Source organism: Delphinus delphis, chromosome X (assembly GCF_949987515.2).
Source record: "Delphinus delphis chromosome X, mDelDel1.2, whole genome shotgun sequence".
NCBI lineage: Eukaryota > Metazoa > Chordata > Mammalia > Artiodactyla > Delphinidae > Delphinus > Delphinus delphis.
This window is the reverse complement of record NC_082704.1, coordinates 101,051,760-101,069,547: the sequence shown is the minus strand read 5'-3', so window position 1 is coordinate 101,069,547 and position 17,788 is coordinate 101,051,760. Positions and strand designations below refer to the sequence as shown.

The 17,788-nt window shown below is 36.1% G+C and overlaps 1 protein-coding gene across 1 annotated transcript in view; it reads left to right on the top strand.

The window, feature by feature from the left end:
- Positions 1–17,788, top strand: part of IL1RAPL1 (interleukin 1 receptor accessory protein like 1) — a 653,817-nt gene that overhangs the window by 94,405 nt on the left and 541,624 nt on the right. The window contains exon 4 of the mRNA XM_060002071.1: positions 15–168. Within this exon, the coding sequence (XP_059858054.1) occupies positions 15–168 (154 nt within the window). The remainder of the gene's footprint in view (positions 1–14; positions 169–17,788) is intronic.

The window sequence follows — 17,788 nt, the reverse complement described above, 5'->3', positions numbered from 1 at the left end:
TCTTCTTCACGTAGGAATGTAGGACAAAAACATGGAGGCCAAGTATTGTATTCAAAAGAGATACCCTGCTTATAAGAGAAGTCAGAGAAGACGACATTGGAAATTATACGTGTGAATTAAAATATGGAGGCTTTGTTGTGAGAAGAACTACTGAACTAACTGTTACAGGTAAGCACAGTCTTCAATATTTCATTTGCAAGTAATGAAACTAACATTTTAAGTTTCATTTTTTGTGCTGCATATTGATTTTTTTTCAAATCTTTGCAATGAAGGAAGTGCTTAACCAAATGCTAAGTGGATTCCTATAAGTGAAATTTATTCCTCCTTGCTTTCAAATCATGTTGCCCTGAAATGCGTATGAAAGGTTAAAGAAAATAGGCTTAGGGGATTATAGAAATGTTAGCTTTTGAAAGTTCTTGAAATAATGAGTTTACAGTTTCAGAAAATTATGCTTATATTTTGTAGCGGTATAATTTTTGGAAACACTTCCTAGAATGTTGAAATGGAATATATGAAATCTACCTCTGTCTTCCTGTCTTGCTCCAAATTAGAAGAATTACTTTTCTTTTCATTTATCACTCTATGAACCTGATATACGTGTTCTCATGAACTTGAATATAACAAAATTTCAGATACAATAATTGAATAATTATGTGAGATGCATTGCATGGACTCATTCCCATACCTGGTTGCTAAGGTAGAAGGGCATGAGAACAAGGTTCAGAACACTGTCTGAAATCACGAATCTACAGCTCACTAGTCACATGACTATATTTTAATCACCACAACCTTCAAAATATCACTTTCCTCGTGTATAAAATGGTGATGGTAAAGTTTGCCTTGTTTATTTCATAGCATTTTTGCAAGAATTGAATGAGGCAAGCTAATACATATGAAATCAACTTGCAAAACATAGAATTATATCCAAATATGCATCGTTTTGTCATGTTAAATGATGTCATGTTAAATATTGTATTCGTTCCCTGTTTTATGTTATTGAATACTTCTCTCAAAGTGGTTCCAACACAGAAAAGGGGGGGAATCAAGACCAATACTTTAGGCAGTTGAAGGCATTATTCTCATCTTATTAAGAGAGATTCTTCTTGGTGACATTCTTTGTACAATCTTTTTTTCTTTTTTTTTTTTAAATTTTTGTCCTACTGCATGGCAAGCGGGATCTTAATTCCCTGACCAGGGATCGAACCCGCATCCCCTGCAGTGGAAGTGTGCAGTCTTAACCTCTGGACCACCAGGGAAGTCCCTGTACAATCATTTTTATGAAACATATATATAAAAGTAAGAAAAGGATATCAGATACTTTAAAGAGATTTCCATTTGTTCATTGATTCACTTAAAATAGTTTTCCCGTATATGAAAATTGTTTTGTGGTAGTCACCTTCATCTTACAATAATCACCTTGAAATCTTGAAATTATGATATGATATAGTTTGACTTAAAAACAAAATCTGATTTCATGAAATTCATTTGATGGATAGTAATTATTCAGCTTGAAAGGAAATTTAGTTAAATAAGTAAGATGCTCTTTGGTAATGCCTTTGATAGATATTAGACCCAGTAAATAACTGACAATAGCAATACATGGTACACTTGAATAGTAAACACACATTTAATCATGTATTACGTACCTATGATGTACACATGTATGATTTGCACTAGTTTTGTTTTCAGCTTTGTTGTGTATAATAGGTCTTCGTATAGAAAATTAACACTTTTATCACTTTACCTCCCTGTTTAATGGAACAGTGAAAAACATAACTATCTGTACTTGGGTTTTCTTTACAATAAATGTTGAATATTTTATTATTTCTTTTTTGCTCTTAATCTATACTGAAGTAGCTTTTCAAGGAGTAGGTACTGAGACAAAGGAATTAAAACATACTGAAAATAATGAAAAAATATCTATTCTGTAAAGAAAATAGAATGAACTTCTAGTCTTTATTCTTTGGAGTGTAGAGCTAATTCTTGGTAAGCACATCTTTCCCCTTTCTAGAAACGCTAGGTTACTAAAACACTGTCTAGAAGAGGTGATTGGAAAACAGTCTCCTAGAGACTGGAAACTGGGTCCCAAATGGTAAAATCATGTAAGTGAGGCTATTTTGTACAATCAGTAATAGAATTGTTTTCTCGTAAATGCTACCCAGGGCTATTATATTTTTGTACATTCATTTTCTCCAAAAAATATCTCCTTTTCTTTATGCAAAAAGGAGAAATAATTATTTCTTGATATCCAAAAGGAAGTTAATAAAAGTTTACATTCAGTTGAATATTATGAATACCTGTAATTTAAATAGTTCTACCTGTGACATTGATTTGGGGAAATAAAGTATAAAGCAAAATTTCATTATATATGAAATTTTGGTTGAATCATAGAGCTGCATATCCCATAGTTAAAAATAATATGTATTAAAATGCATTTTAGGTTTTAACAAGAAGTCTGTTGACAAGATATATTTATGCATAACATTGCTTTAAATAGTGTTACACTATAGCTCATTTACTTTGGCTATGGCCAAAGAGCAATTCTTAGAACCCAAGTTAAACTCTCAGTAAAGCAACGAAGGTGGGCATTTTCTCTGAGCAATAATTGATCCCTGCTTTGTATCTTGTTTTTCTGCATATCATGGTCATGTTATACTTAATGTAAATCTTATGCAAAGCATGATATCATTTAGTTTTAGTGGATCTGCCTTAGCTGATAATATATATTTTGAAGTGTGTTACAATGTTTCTTTAAAATAAAACAAAAGAGAGTCCAATACATGAAGAGAAAAGAAAATTTCTGGATAAATAAAGTGGCATCTTACAGGCCATATTGTAAGCTTTTATGGGAGATCTTTGGTTTATTAAAAGTATATGTGTCGGGCTTCCCTGGTGGCACAGTGGTTGAGAGTCCGCCTGCCGATGCAGGGGACGTGGGTTCGTGCCCCAGTCCGGGAAGATCCCACATGCCGCGGAGTGGCTGGGTCCGTGAGCCATGGCCGCTGAGCCTGCACGTCCGGAGCCTGTGCTCCGCAACGGGAGAGGCCACAACAGTGAGAGGCCCACATACCGCAAAAAAAAAAAGTGTATGTGTCTACTAACTGAAGTAGTGGTTCAGGAAGACAGATCACAGTGAAAGAAACAATAAACCTGCTTGACACTTTTGGTATACTTTAAACATTTTTTTAATAGATCTTTATTGGAGTATAATTGCTTCACAATAGTGTGTTAGTTTCTGTTGTACAACAAAGTGAATCAGCCATATGCATACATATGTCCCCATATTCCCTCCCTCTTGAGCCTCCCTCCCATTCTCCCTATCCTACCTCTCTAGGTCATCACAAAGCACTGAGCTGATTACCCTGTGCTATGCTGCTGCTTCCCACCAGCCAACTGTTTTATATTCGGTAGTGTATATATGTCGATGCTACTCTCACTTTGCCCCAGCTTCCCCTTCCCACCTCGTGTCCTCAGGTCCATTCTCTATGTCTACATCTTTATTCCTGCCCTGCAACTAGGTTCATCAGTACCATTTTTTTTTTAGATTCCATATATATGTGTTAGCATACGGTATTTGTTTTTCTCTTTCTGACTTACTTCACTCTGTATGTCAGACTCTATGTCCATCCACCTCACTACAAATAACTCAATTTCATTTCTTTTTATGGCTGAGTAATATTCCATTGTATATATGTGCCACATCTTCTTTATCCATTCATCTGTTGATGGACACTTAGGTTGTTTCCATGTCCTGGCTATTGTAAATAGTGCTGCAGTGAACATTGGGGTACATGTCTCTTTTTGAATTATGGTTTTCTCAGAGTATATGCCCAGTAGTGGGATTGCTGGGTCATATGGTAGTTCTATTTTTAGTTTTTTAAGGAATCCCCATACTGTTTTCCATAGTGGTTGTGTCAATTTACATTCCCAGCAACAGTGCAGGAGGGTTCTGTTTTCACCACACCCTTTCCAGTATTTATTGTTTCTAGATTTTTTGAAAATGGCCATTCTGACCAGCATGAGGTGATACCTCTTTGTCTGCATTGGGTCTTCATTGCTGTGCGCGGGCTTTCTCTAGTTGTGGCAAGCGGGGGCTACTCTTCTTTGTCGTGCGTGGGCTTCTCATTGTGGTGGCTTCTCTTGTTGCGGAGCACGGGCTCGAGGCACGTGGGCTTCCGTAGTTGTGGCACATATGTTCAGTAGTTGTGGCTCGCAGGCTCTAGAGCACAGGCTCAGTAGTTGTAGCACACGGGCTTAGTTGCTCTGCGGCATGTGGGATCTTCCTGGACCAGGGCTCAAACCCATGTCCCCTGCATTGACAGGCAGATTCTTAATAACTGCACCACCAGGGAAGCCACAGTGAAAGAAACAATAAATGTGCTTGACACTTTTGGTATACTTTAAACATTTAAAAAAAATAAACATAAGATGTTTCAGCATCGTTTGTAGCCTCTACCCTCTTCTGTACGCCTCAGCCACACTGTTTTACTGTTTTTCTCCAAATATCCTCCCTCTTAATCCTTACTCCTTGTGTGCTGCCTCTGGAATGTTTCTTCTTCCACGTTGTCACAGAGCTGACTCTTACTCTTTCTTCGAGGCACAGCTAAAATGTTTACCTCTACCACACTGCATTATAACTATTTGTTGCCACTCCTGGTTTTTCACAAGAACATGAATTTTTCAGAGTTAAGGGCAATGTCTCTTTTTTTATAAACATTTTAGTTTAGAATAGTTTTACATTTACAGAAAAAATAAAAAGGATAATAGGGAGAGATCCCGTATTCCCCACACCCAGTTTCCCCTATTATTAACATCTAACATTAGTATGGTACACTTGTTACAATTAACTAATGTTGCTATATTATTATTAACTAAAGTCCATATTTTATTCAGATTTCCTTAATTTTTACCTAATGTCCTTTTTCTGTTCCAGGATCCCATTTAGGATAGCACATAACACTGAATTGTTTTGTTTCCTTAGGCTCCTTTTAGCTGTTACTGTTACTGACTTCCTTTGTTTTTGATAATCTTGACAATTTTAACAAGTGCTTATTTTGTAGAATGTCCTTCAACTGTGATTTGTTTGATGTTTTTCTTATGATTAGACTTGAGTTATATATTCCTGGAAGACCATAGAGGTAAAAATCACAACATATCGTACTATCAACATGGCGTCACTGTTGATGTTGACATTCATCACTTGGTAGTATTAGTCACTTCTTGGTCAGATTTTGCCACTGTAAACTTACTCTTTTTTACAGCTTTCCCTACTCTGCTCTTTGGAAGGAAGTCATTATCTGTAGTCCACACTTAAGGAGTGAGGAGTCATGCCCCTACCTCTTTGAAGTCAGAGTATATGCTTAAATTATTTGGAATTCTTCTACATGGGACATATATCTATTTTCCTACATTTATCTACTTATTCAATCATTGTCTATATCAGTATGGTATGGACTCATGAATATTTCTTTTATACTTTGGTTTGTATCCACCATCACCTTATTTATTTTGTTGTTCAGATTGTTCCAACTTTGGCCCTTTGGAGTGTTTTTAGTTTGTGTGTGTGTGTGTGTGTGTGTTTGAGTATTTATTTATTTTCAGACCCTACAAGGTGCTCCAGGATCATCTTATGTATTTCCTGCCCTAGCCCTGCAGTCAGCTATTTCTTCCGAAGAGTCCCTTTTCCTTTTGTTGGAGAATGGTGCTAGAAACTAAGATCTGGGCATTGGGAGTACTCCTTGCTAATCAAGTATAGTTGCTTCTAAGACCTGTCAGTTGACAGAGCAAGGAAATATGAGTATACTAACCCAGGTATATACACATATCTAGAAATATTTCTGTATGTAACCATTCATATCTATATTGAACTAAACATGAGTTCATACTTATGTCTCTAACTCTAATCCATTACCATAGGGATCATTCTGGCCTCTTCCTTTGGCTTATGTGTAACCTTCTGTCCAATAGTGAGAAACCTGGTTACCACCATCTGCCATCTATTTCCTTAATTGTTTTTTTTTTTTGTTAATTTATGTATTTATTTTTGCTGTGTTGGGTCTTTGTTTCTGTGTGAGGGCTTTCTCTAGTTGTGGCAAGCGGGGGCCACTCTTCATCGCGGTGCGCGGGCCTCTCACTATCGCGGCCTCTCTTGTTGCGGAGCACACGCTCCAGACGTGCAGGTTCAGTAGTTGTGGCTCACGGGCCTAGTTGCTCCACGGCATGTGGGATCCTCCTAGACCAGGGCTCGAACCCGTGTCCCCTGCATTAGCAGGCAGATTCTCAACCACTGCACCACCAGGGAAGCCCCCTTAATTGTTTATTTCCAAATAGGTGTGCAATGGGATCAAAGTTGTTGACCTGTACCCCTATGAGAAACAACTTTATAGACTAGAGTATATTGCTTATATACAGTTTCTTTTGACTTTAGTCTTACAGACTCCACCCATTTCCAAAGTTACTTAGGTCAGCACCTTTTCCTCCCATCCCCTTCAGTGAGGCTGTAATATATTGATAGTTAGGTTGTTTTATCACATTCTGCATTCCCTCCGGAGATCTTCCATCCTCCTAAATAATGTCTTCAAAATTTTGCATATATTAAGGTTTGTAGGGGAGGAAAAATAATTTTCTGTCTACCCTTCAGAGTTCTTGGCTAAGACCCCCTGTAATAAAAGACAAATTAACAAGAGAAAAACAAACAAGTTTATTAACATGTATATGTCACGTGTACCTTGAAGATACCCAGGGAAACTTAGTACCTCACCAAGATGGCCAAAGCCACTCCCTTAAATATCATCTTCAGCTAAAGACAAAAGAAAGGTTTTTTGGTTGGGGGAGGGGGAGAAAGGCCAGTTATCGGGGGTTACCAGGAAAAGCACAGTAAGCAAGGGTAAGTCTAAATCTAAATCTAAATGCCTTCTCCATTGGTAAGAGTTTCTGGAGATTTAGTCATTTTTCTCTTCCTGGTACAGAGAGGGAGACACCCTTACATAAATGAAGATTTTTTTATAAATGTAAATTCCCCTTACAAAAGGGTAACTCTTAGTTTATTTTTAGAGCTTCTCCTGTGTCTGCAGTTTCTCAAAATAACCAGCTCAAAATTATCTTTATATCAAAGAGGCATATTTTTGGGTGGCACATTCTGCTACCCTTTATTCCCACCTTTGAAACTTCCCCAATAAGTTTTATAGTCTAGAATCTGAGTTGGTAGATGGCTTCATATCACAATGAACCATTCTTAGTCCTGAGAATAGGTTAGTTCAGTTAAGGAGTTGTTTTATATCTGGAGGCAGTTTTTCAGATGAGCTCCCAAAGTTAAACCTATACGGTGCAAGCCATCAGGGATTTATTAAGAGACGTTTCTATAGAAACACAAGAAGAACAAAGGTTAACGATTGGAGCAGAATATAAGCCCAGTTTCTGAGTCCTGAAGTCAGCTGGTTAAAAAGATTTCTAGATGTTGGGCTCAAAGAAGCTTTTTGTGTTTTTGTTGTAAAATATAACTAAAAAAATTTACCATTTTTGCCATTTTTAGGTATACATTTCACTGGCATTAACTGCATTCACATTGTGTGCAATGATAACCACCATCTACCTCACCACCATCTACCTCTAGAACTTTTTCATCTTTCCAAACCGAAACTCTGTACCCATTAAACCGTAACTCCCCATTCCCTTCTCCCAGCAATCCCTGGCAACCACCCCTCTATTTCTGTATCTATAAATTAGACCATTCTAGGTACCTCAAATAAGTGGAATTATACAATATTTATCTTTTTGTGTATGGTTTATTTCATTTAGCATAGTGTCTTTAAGGTTCATTCATGATAGCTCCTCATTTCCTTTTATTACTGAATGATATTCTGCTGTGTGGCTGTACCATAGTTTGTCCATTCATCTTTTGAATGGTGCATCTTGGGTGCTTCCAGTTTTTGGAGATTATGCATAAAGCTATTATATACATTATTGTGCAGGTCTTTCTGTTGATATAAGTTTTCAAATTAGTTGAAAAAATACCTAGGAATATAACTTTTAGAGTATATGATAAGATCATATTTAGCTTTGTGAGAAGCTGCCAAACTGTCTTCTAAAGTAGCTGTACCATTTTGCATTTCCATCAACAATGAATGAAGAATTTTAGTGATCTGTATCCTTCCACCAATTCTGTTGTTTGAATTTTAACATTCCAATAGTTTTGTAGTGGTATCTCAGTTTTTCAATTGCCAATTCCCTAATTATAAATTATTTTGAACATCTTTTTATATGCTATTTGCATTTTGTATATCTTCTTTGATCTGTGTCTGTTCAAATATATAGCCTCCTTTTTAAATGGGATGTTTGTTTTTCCATTGCTCAGTTTTAAGAATTCTTTGTATACTTTTCATACAACCCTCTCATCAGATGTATGTTTTGCGAATATTTTCTCCCATCCTGTAACTTTTCTTTTTTTCTTTCTTTTTTTTTTAACTATTGAATTCACTCCACTTTATTCTGGGATGTCTAGTACAGAGAACACAACTCACAAACATACCAGCGGACATAAAAAACTAAGGCCATTCTGTGAGTTATTTTTAAAACGTAGTGTTTTTGCACATGATCTTTTAAAAAATGAATTACCTAAACCAAGATTCTCTTCTGAAATAAGAATTTAAGGTCAGCACAAGACAACTTTAGGGCCGTGTCTAATCTGAAGCTCATCATGTGACTATAACTTTTCTTTTGATTTTCCTTAGCAATGATTTTCACAGAGCAGAGGTTTAGAGTTTTATTTTAGAGTTTTCTTTTTCCCTGAAACGTAGACTTAATTCTATAAATTTCTTCTAAACACTACTTTTGCTGCATCCCACAAGTTTTATGTTACATTTTCATATAGTTCAAAATATTTTTAAATTTCTCTTGTGAAGTATTCTTTGACCCATGTGTTATTTAGAAATGTGTTAATTCTAGACATGTGGTGATTTTCCCAGCTATTTTTCTCCTATTGACTTCTAGTTTATTTTCAGTGATCTGAGCACACACTTTGTGTGATTTCTATTTTTAAAATATTGTTAAAGTGTGTTTTATGACCCAGAATGTGATCTTTCATGGTGAATGTCCCATGAGAGCTTGAGAGGAATGTATATTTTGCTGTTGTCAGATGGTGAATTCTATAAATGTCAATTAAATCAAGTTTACTTACAGTGTTTTTCAAATCAACTGTATCCTTAACTGATTTTCTGCTTGCTTGATATTTCAATTACTGAAAGTAGAGTGTTAAAATTTCCAAAAATAGTAGTGGATGTTTCTGTTTATCCTTTCAATTCTCTAAGTTTTTGCCTCACAATTTTGATGCTCTGTTGTTAGGTGTGCATGTGTTTAGGGTTATTATGTCTTCTTGGAGAATTGATCTCTTTGTCATTAGGTAATATCCCTCTTTATTCATATTTTCCTTGTTCTGAAGTCAGCATTGTCTGAAATTAATATACCTAACTTTCTTTTGATTAGTGTTAGCGTGGTATATCTTTCTTCATCCCTTCACTTTTAACCTATCTGGTTCTTTATTTTTAAAATGGGTTCCTTGCAGACAACATGGTTCGATCTTAATTTTTTTCATCCACTTTGACTTTCTCTATGTTTTAACTGATGTAGTTAGACCACTTACATTTAAAGTGATTATTGAGGGAATTCCCTGGCAGTCCAGTGGTTAGGACTCCACGCTTCCGCTGCTGGGGGCCTAGGTTCAATCCCTGGTCAGGGAATCCCACAAGCCACATGACGTGGCCAAAAAAAAAAAAAAGTTAAAAAAAATAAAGTGATTTTTGAAATTGTTGGACTAATGTATTTGTCAGTGGCCAAAAACAAAAAGTTAAAAAAAATAAAATGATTATTGAAATTGTTGGATTAATAAGTTTGTCAGTGTTTTCAGTTCATTGAACTTATTCTTTGTTTTCCCTCTCTCTTCTGCTTTCTCTGGTTTTAATTGAACAATTTATATGGTTCTACTTTGTCTCTCCTTTCTTATTATCAGTTTTACTTCTTTTAAAAAAAAATTTAGTGGTTGCTGTGGATATTTCAATACTTCTTTTAAACACCAATCTCAGCCCACCTTCGTAAAACACTATGCTACTTTGTGTGTAGCGCAGGTACCTTATTACAAAGTATTCTCAGTTCTTCCCTCTCATCCCTTATAACATTGCTGTCATTCATTTCACTTATCTGTATGTTATAACGTCCAATAAATTCTTTTTATTTCTTTTTTTACTTTAAAAAATTTATTTATTTATTTTTGGCCGTGCCACAGTGGTTTGCGGGATCTTAGTTCCCCGACCAGGGATGGAACCTGTGCCCCCTGCAGTGGGAGCACAGAGTCATCCAATAAATTCTTATTATTACTTTAGATAAATAGTTATCTTTTAGATCAATTTTTAATAAGGTAAATAAAATATTTTACTTTACCCTCATTTACTCCTTCTCTGACACTTATCTTCTTTATGTTGATTCACATTTCTGACATATATATTTTCCTTCTGCCTGAATCACTTATGTTAACAATTCTTGCAGTAAAAGTCTGGTGGTGATAAATTCCCTGTTTTTGTTTGTTCTACAATGCCTTTATTTTTCACCACTTTAAATGTTCCACTCCTCTCTCTTCATTCTTGAATGTTTTTTGAAAAGAGGTTCACTGTGATTCTTAGCCTTGTTCCTCTATAGCTATGGCATTTTTCCTGTGATTTTTCAAGATTTTCTATTTGTCTGTGATTTCTTTCCTGAAGTTTGAATATATCTAGATGTAGTGATTTTTGTTATTTATCCTGCTTGGTGTTTTCTGGGCTTCATGGGTTTCATATTTGGTGTCTGTCATTAATTTTAGAAATTCCATGGCCATTATTATTTCAAATATTTCTTGTTTGGTCCAGTTTTTCTTTCTTATTCCTTTTCTTCCTTCTCCTGCCTGTGGACGTTATCCCATAGTGCTTGGATGTTCTGTTACATTTTTTTTCATTCTTTTTTTCTTCTGCATTTTGGTTTATGAAATATCTATTGACCTATTGACCTAGTTTCTATTGACCTTTTTTAACTAAGTCTTTCCTTGGCTGTGTCCAGTACGCTGATGAGCCCATCATAGACAGCCTTCATTTCTGCTACAGTGTTTTAATTCCTAGCTTTTCCTTTTGATTCCTGCTAAGAATTTCCATTTCTGTGCTTAAATTATCCATCTGTTTTTGCATGTTATCTTTCTTTCCATTAGAGCACTTAAGATATTAAATATAATTATTTTAAATTCCCTGTCCAATAATGTCAATATCTGTGTCATATCTGGGTTTGGTTATGATGGTTGCTGACAGAGTTTCTGGCTCCAATGTCTTGTTCAGATAAGCAAATCTCAGCTCTGACTCTGGATTCACCTGTGTTTCCAAATTTTGGAGTGGTGGTTTGCCTTGAAGCATCAGTTCTCTTAGAGGTCTAAGAAAAGCTTTTGGTTTTCAGTTTTTTCCGCTTCTTGTTGTAGAAATGGGAGTGATGACTTCTAAGCTACTTACTTGGGGAAGCTGAAACCAAAAGCAGCAGTGTCATTTCTGTCTTGGGGTTCTCAAACCCAGTGAGAATCTAGCATGTCTGACCCATAGTAGTCACTAAACAGATGTATATTCTTGAATGAATTAATTCGGTATCATGGACATATTCCTCTTTAAATCAATTGCTCTTAAATTGTGTTTACAATTGAGCAGAATGATACCTTGTCACCCCAAAAGTATAAAAAATAGTGGAGGAATAACTCCCTTGATCCAGATCCCATATCCCATACTCCACTTTTGCTAACACTACTGAGTATTACATCAACCCTTTTATTTCCTACATTGTATTGTTGCTTTGTAGTGAACTTTAAGTCAAATAACTTCATCTCCCATATATCAATTGTTAACTCAAGTGCCTACCTACGGTTGAACTTTTAGGTATAAACATAGGACTGAGTTTTCCTATTAAGATTGCTTCATGCTCATTTTTAACGTCTTCCAGTTTATCAAATTCTTTTTAATTCTTGATTGTGTATTCTACTATATTAGCTTCTCTTTCTGGACAAGTGTCAATAAATTTTGACCCAGAAGATATTGCTGTTTTGATTGAAATCATTGTTTAAAGTGTTCTATGCAAAAAAGTCCTAAATAAAGCTGTGTAGCATTCTATTATACTCCTCTTTTCTTTTTTTTCCCATTAATGTACCTCTCTTTAGGTACAGTATTTTTATGCTACTAAGAAATCCATAACCCAGCCCATATTTCTTCACTTGCTTCTTTTCATTTAATAGTCAAATATAATAAAGTACATAAAATATAAATATGCAGCTACTTAGTGTATTATCAAATGAACCCACCTAGGTGAAGAAATGGAACATTACAGGCAGGACTTCCCTCATGGCACAGTGGTTAAGAATCCGCCTGCCAGTGCAGGGGATACGGGTTCGATCCCTGGTCCAGGAAGTTCCCATATGCCGCAGAGCAGTTAAGCCCGTGTGCCACAACTACTGAGCCCACGCACCACAACTACTGAAGCTCGCATGCCTAGAGCCCATGCTCCGCAACAAGAGAAGCCACCGCAATGAGAAGCAAATAAGTAAATAAGTAAATAAGAACATTACAGGCATCACAGAAGTTCTCCACATACCCTTCTGAATATAAACTCCTTCTTCCCTGCTATTGATTATGTTAATGCCCTCATGACTTTTATGTTGTTTTCTTGTCTTTTTTTAAAAGTTACACTAGTGGATAGTGCATACCTAAGCAATATAGCTAACATTTTGCCTGTTTTTGAAATGTATAAATTTGGACCCACACACTGTATTCTATTGTGTCTGGTTTTTTCAACTCCAGTTTGTTTTAAAAATTCATTATGTTATTCCATTTAGCTGCAGTTTATTTATTACTTTTATACTATAGTATTCTATTCTGTGAATATCTCACAGTTTGTTTACAGACAATTGGGATTGTTTTGATTTTTTTGCTAATGTACATAATATTGCCATTAACCACCTTGCAAGCACACACACACAAGCACACGTTTTTCATTGTACATATAAGTAGGAATTTATGGAGGATTTTACCTAGGAGTGGATTTGTTTATTCACAGTATGTGTATTTTCAAATTTAGTAGATATTGTTTAGGCTGCTTTGGGTCATGGGCCTACCCGAACCACATGGACTGAGAGAAGGAGGGGAGTAGTAATCCAAAGGAAGTTTGAGGTGCCAAGAGAAAGTGAAAAATATTCTAGGGAATATAAACAACAGATGTTCACTGCTTCTAAACATTGTGATTTCTTGGAGATTATAAAATGTGGTTTGATATTCATAAAATTATGTTGTGGGTCATATGACAATTTTCTGTACTTTATCTATTGATATATATATCAAGTTTGTATTGCTATACATTGCCATATCCTAGGGTTCCTTATACTAAACTCTAACTCACACCCAAGCTGTATCTTTAGCCCTAACCCTCTGCCAGATTATTTGTGGGAGTGCAGCTATAGGGAAAGCATGTCAAGAGGTGGTCCATAAGAGACCAAGTAATTCCAAAATGAATTAGATGACCTTGGCTCTTCATACAATGTGACCTATTTAGACAAAAAATACAGACATTATTGGTTTATGGTACATGCTTTTGGATTTGTTTAGGTCTAAGAAAAAAATGCACACTATATAAATTTTTCCAGATTTGTTTAGGTCTAAGAAAAAAATGCACACTATATAAATTTTTCCAGAGGTATTAAATTATATATTATTCACTTTTATCTGTTAATACTTATTTTTCCTTCTGATGAAAACATTTTTCTTTAATTTTAAAAGAAAGATTCAAAACAAAATAACAACCATATTTCCATCATAAAATTTTGAATGAGTCAGACAAGTTGAAAGCCATTTAATTTCTAGGGCTAGATCATGAGTAAAGTAATGGTAAGAAAATGGATTGTGAAAATGTTATATCAGGAAAAAATTTTTCCAACACAATGTAAGAGTCAGCAAGAATAGGGATGAAGTGAGGAAAGGAAAACTGACTTGAAAAAAACAAAAAGAGTGAGGTTATTGCTACAAGAGTGTAGCATTTTTTATACTTGGTATAACATTTTTAACAGAGTTAATGTAGCAATATACTTAAACTACTTTCCAATCAGCAATAGGCTGAATTTATGTTCTCAAAAGGTACATCTTCCTCCTGTTTTTATGGATGAGGAAGCTGAGGCAAAGAAAGGTTAAGTGGCTTTATCAAGGTTACAAAACATCATTGTGACAAATTTAGGAATAAAACTTAATTTCCTGAACTTCAGTTTATGATTTACTACACTAGATAATTAATAGCAGGGCATCATACTTTTCATATTAGCTCTGCTGATCACTATGAAAGATTCATATTTTAAGTTCAACTGAAACACATTTTACTATGAGACCTTTAATTCTTCTGCCGCTGATATAATTAGATGGTGTCTCTGTGGTCTAGCATGGGGGTGACGTGATTACTTTTAATGTTTTTTCCATTTCTTTAAAAACTGGTATCTTTTATCTCCCCCTTTAAAAAACTGTTTTTGTTAAAATATTTCATAGACTCTAGTGTGCTTTGCTGACTGTAACTTAAAAAGATTTGATGAAATTGATAATAGGCGCATATCTTTTTAGACTTTACCTTGTGTGTTTAGTAGTGTGCAAGAATTAATGCCAAGAACAACCATCACGTATATTATTTTTGATAAAATGGAGCATATTACAGTCTTAGCTATTTTATAAATAAAGGTCTGTCATATTTTGTAACTGAAAGATCATTTATATTAATTGAAACTCTTGAAATCAAAGAGATTAAAGCTGATCAATATAGTGAAACTGAGTTTAATCATTTTGGCTGTCTAATCTTTATTTGGAGTTCGGTACCTAGAGCAAAAGATCTCTCTTTTGAGTAATTTCTAATGATAACTCTCCTGACACAAATTACCTTAAATTATTGTTTAATCTTTCAGTATATTGAGTGAGTTATCCAAAATGTATTAATCAAGCAGTGTTTGATTAATGTCATTAATGTCAAGATGTGATAACTTTGAATTAAAAGTATGATGTTTTTATCTTAAGCAAAAATGTATACATTTTAGACTATATCAATAGCAAGGTTGGGATGTGCCATTTCTAGCCATAGTGGCAACAAGGCATTATTCATTTAGATGATTTCCATCAATATAAGCAATAATAATAAGTATTAGTAATGAAAGTTGTTAGTACTATTTGTTCTGTGCCCAGGATCTGTTCTAAGTTCTTATTTATAATGACTCATCCAATCCACATAACCTCAATTTACTCACCCTTTACAAAACTTTTCAAGTACTTGCTAAAAGGTACCTGATTTCCTTCTAGATTTTGTAAATTGAACTTAAAAATATTCATTTTTTCATTATCCACTTCATATGATGCTTTGAACTTAAAAAGTAACAGATACCCATTTCTGAAAATGTGGTTGAATAGGTACCCCCCTTCGCTGCTTTGAAACACCTGGAAATGCTGGATAAAATAGAATAGATAGGCCTTTTAAATGATTAGATGAGCTTGCAAGAGAGTTTTTTAAAAATCTCAGGGGCCTATATGGGAAAAGAATCTAAAAAGAAAAAAGAGTGGATATATGTATATGTATAACAGATTCATTTTGCTGTACACCTGAAACTAACACAACATTTTAAATCAACTATACCCCAATAAAATTTTTTTAAAAAATATCACACACATCCACACACACACACACACACACACACACACACACACACACACAGCATCTCAGGGGTCAAAAGGAAAGAAGGAACTTTTAACTAGAGCAGTTAAAAGAACCTGAGGGCTTCCCTGGTGGCGCAGTGGTTGAGGGTCCGCCTGCCCATGCAGGGGACACGGGTTTGTGCCCCAGTCCGGGAAGATCCCACATGCTGCGGAGCGGCTAGGCCCGTGAGCCATGGCCGCTGAGCCTGCGTGTCTGGAGCCTGTGCTCCGCAACGGGAAGAACCTGACTCCGAGGCCACCATGGGGTCGGGGGTGGGGGGGTGGTCGGGAGCAGATGAGTGTTGCGATTGTAATTATCAGCAACCAAGTGCTTTGGTTTTATTAGTTACATGGCGAGATGAGACTAGGACTTGGACCCTCAAAGGGTAGGCAGTTGGAACTGAAGTTCCCATATAAACCAAGGATTCTGAATGGGCTGCCATGAAAAGGAAAAGGAAAACAAATATGACCGCTGACACAAGAAGACAAGGCAGTTTGCCTGTCCTGGCATTAGCTCTTCATTTATTTAAAACAAGGCTATTAATCCATAGCCTGTGTGTTTGGGCATTTGAATTTACACCACTTGTCTGGCCTGAAAGCCCTTAAGTCAAAAATTTACATAAAAATGGTACCAGGCTGGTAGTATCCAAGAGCAGTGTAAAGCAAAATGTCTAGAGGAATAGAACCTCAACACATACTGCATAATATTCCCATGGATGAAACCCCACTGAGGGTTTCAGGAAGAAAAAGAACATGACTGGCCACAAAAAAGTGTCTGAGGACAAAGTAGACTAGGACCCTTGTTTTATAAGATTTAAACATTCTTTTGGTGGCGAGACACAACACACTGAGTTGAGATAAAAAGAAAGGCAGAACTCTGTTACTTACAGATCCAACTGAAAGAAGGCTGCCAGGCAGGGGCACACAGGGGGTTGTACCCAGGGATGGGGTAACAGCAAGCTCCAGCTGTAGGGAGTAGCTGATGTATGACAAGTGGAGTGGGATTAGCTGGATTTTGAGGGATCCCTGCCGATTGGCTAATTTGAATACTTTCACGGACTCAGGGACATAGGAGCTGTCCCTAGTGCTCGGTGCCTGCCTTCCAGGGTGAGAGCCAAATAAGGGAAGTGGTTGAGGTACATTAATCGACTGAGAAGGGGAATTGACTGACCTCCATCCAGGACCTCAAGTGGGCCTGGGACAAGACAGCGTTAAAAAAAATCCCTATATTACACCCCTAAGAATGTCAGGTACTAGAGTCCATAGATACAGGCTATAAATTAGCTCTGCTTAAGATGATGAGTGATATTTTAAAAACCTAAATGAATGTTGCCATTTTTGGTGCTGTGTGAGAGCGTACATCTTAAGAAGAGTGCTTGGTCAGCAGTACTCCTTACCCCAGACCTATGTGCCTTTTGATTCGATTGAATTTTCTGGCCTTGATTTTGGTGTTACTGTGTTGCCTGATACAGTTCATCAGCAAGACCTAGCCTTGAATTTCTTGTTGCTTTTGATAGCTTTGGATTTTTCAGTGCTTAGAATGTGTTCATTATGATAGTCCTACCAGTGCAATCCCATGGACTGCTTGCCTCTTAGAATGGTTCATTATTCCTGTCACCAGTCAACCTTGCCCAGGTGTTAGAACTGTATTGCTTCTAGGCTTGCAGACCACTAACTGAACTCATACCTACCTCCTTGTTAGAGAACAGTTACTTTTCCTTTGACTGCTAGCTATATGGAGGCACTGTGCAAAATGATTTATGGGCATTATTATCTACATTTTACAAAGGAGGAAACTCAAAGTACATTGTGGACATGAATTTATAATTTTCAGTATGAATCATCATCATCATTTCTAATGAAGTTCCATTCTTTCATTTGCACTCTACTGTTTCCGATTGTCTTACACTCATTCCAACAAACTCAATTGTGAGAATGGAAGAGCTGTCCAATAAATACTCTTTGATAGAATGATTAGTTAAGCTAATTAGAGAAGCGGGCAAACATCTGCAACTGTGCTGTCCAGTACAAGA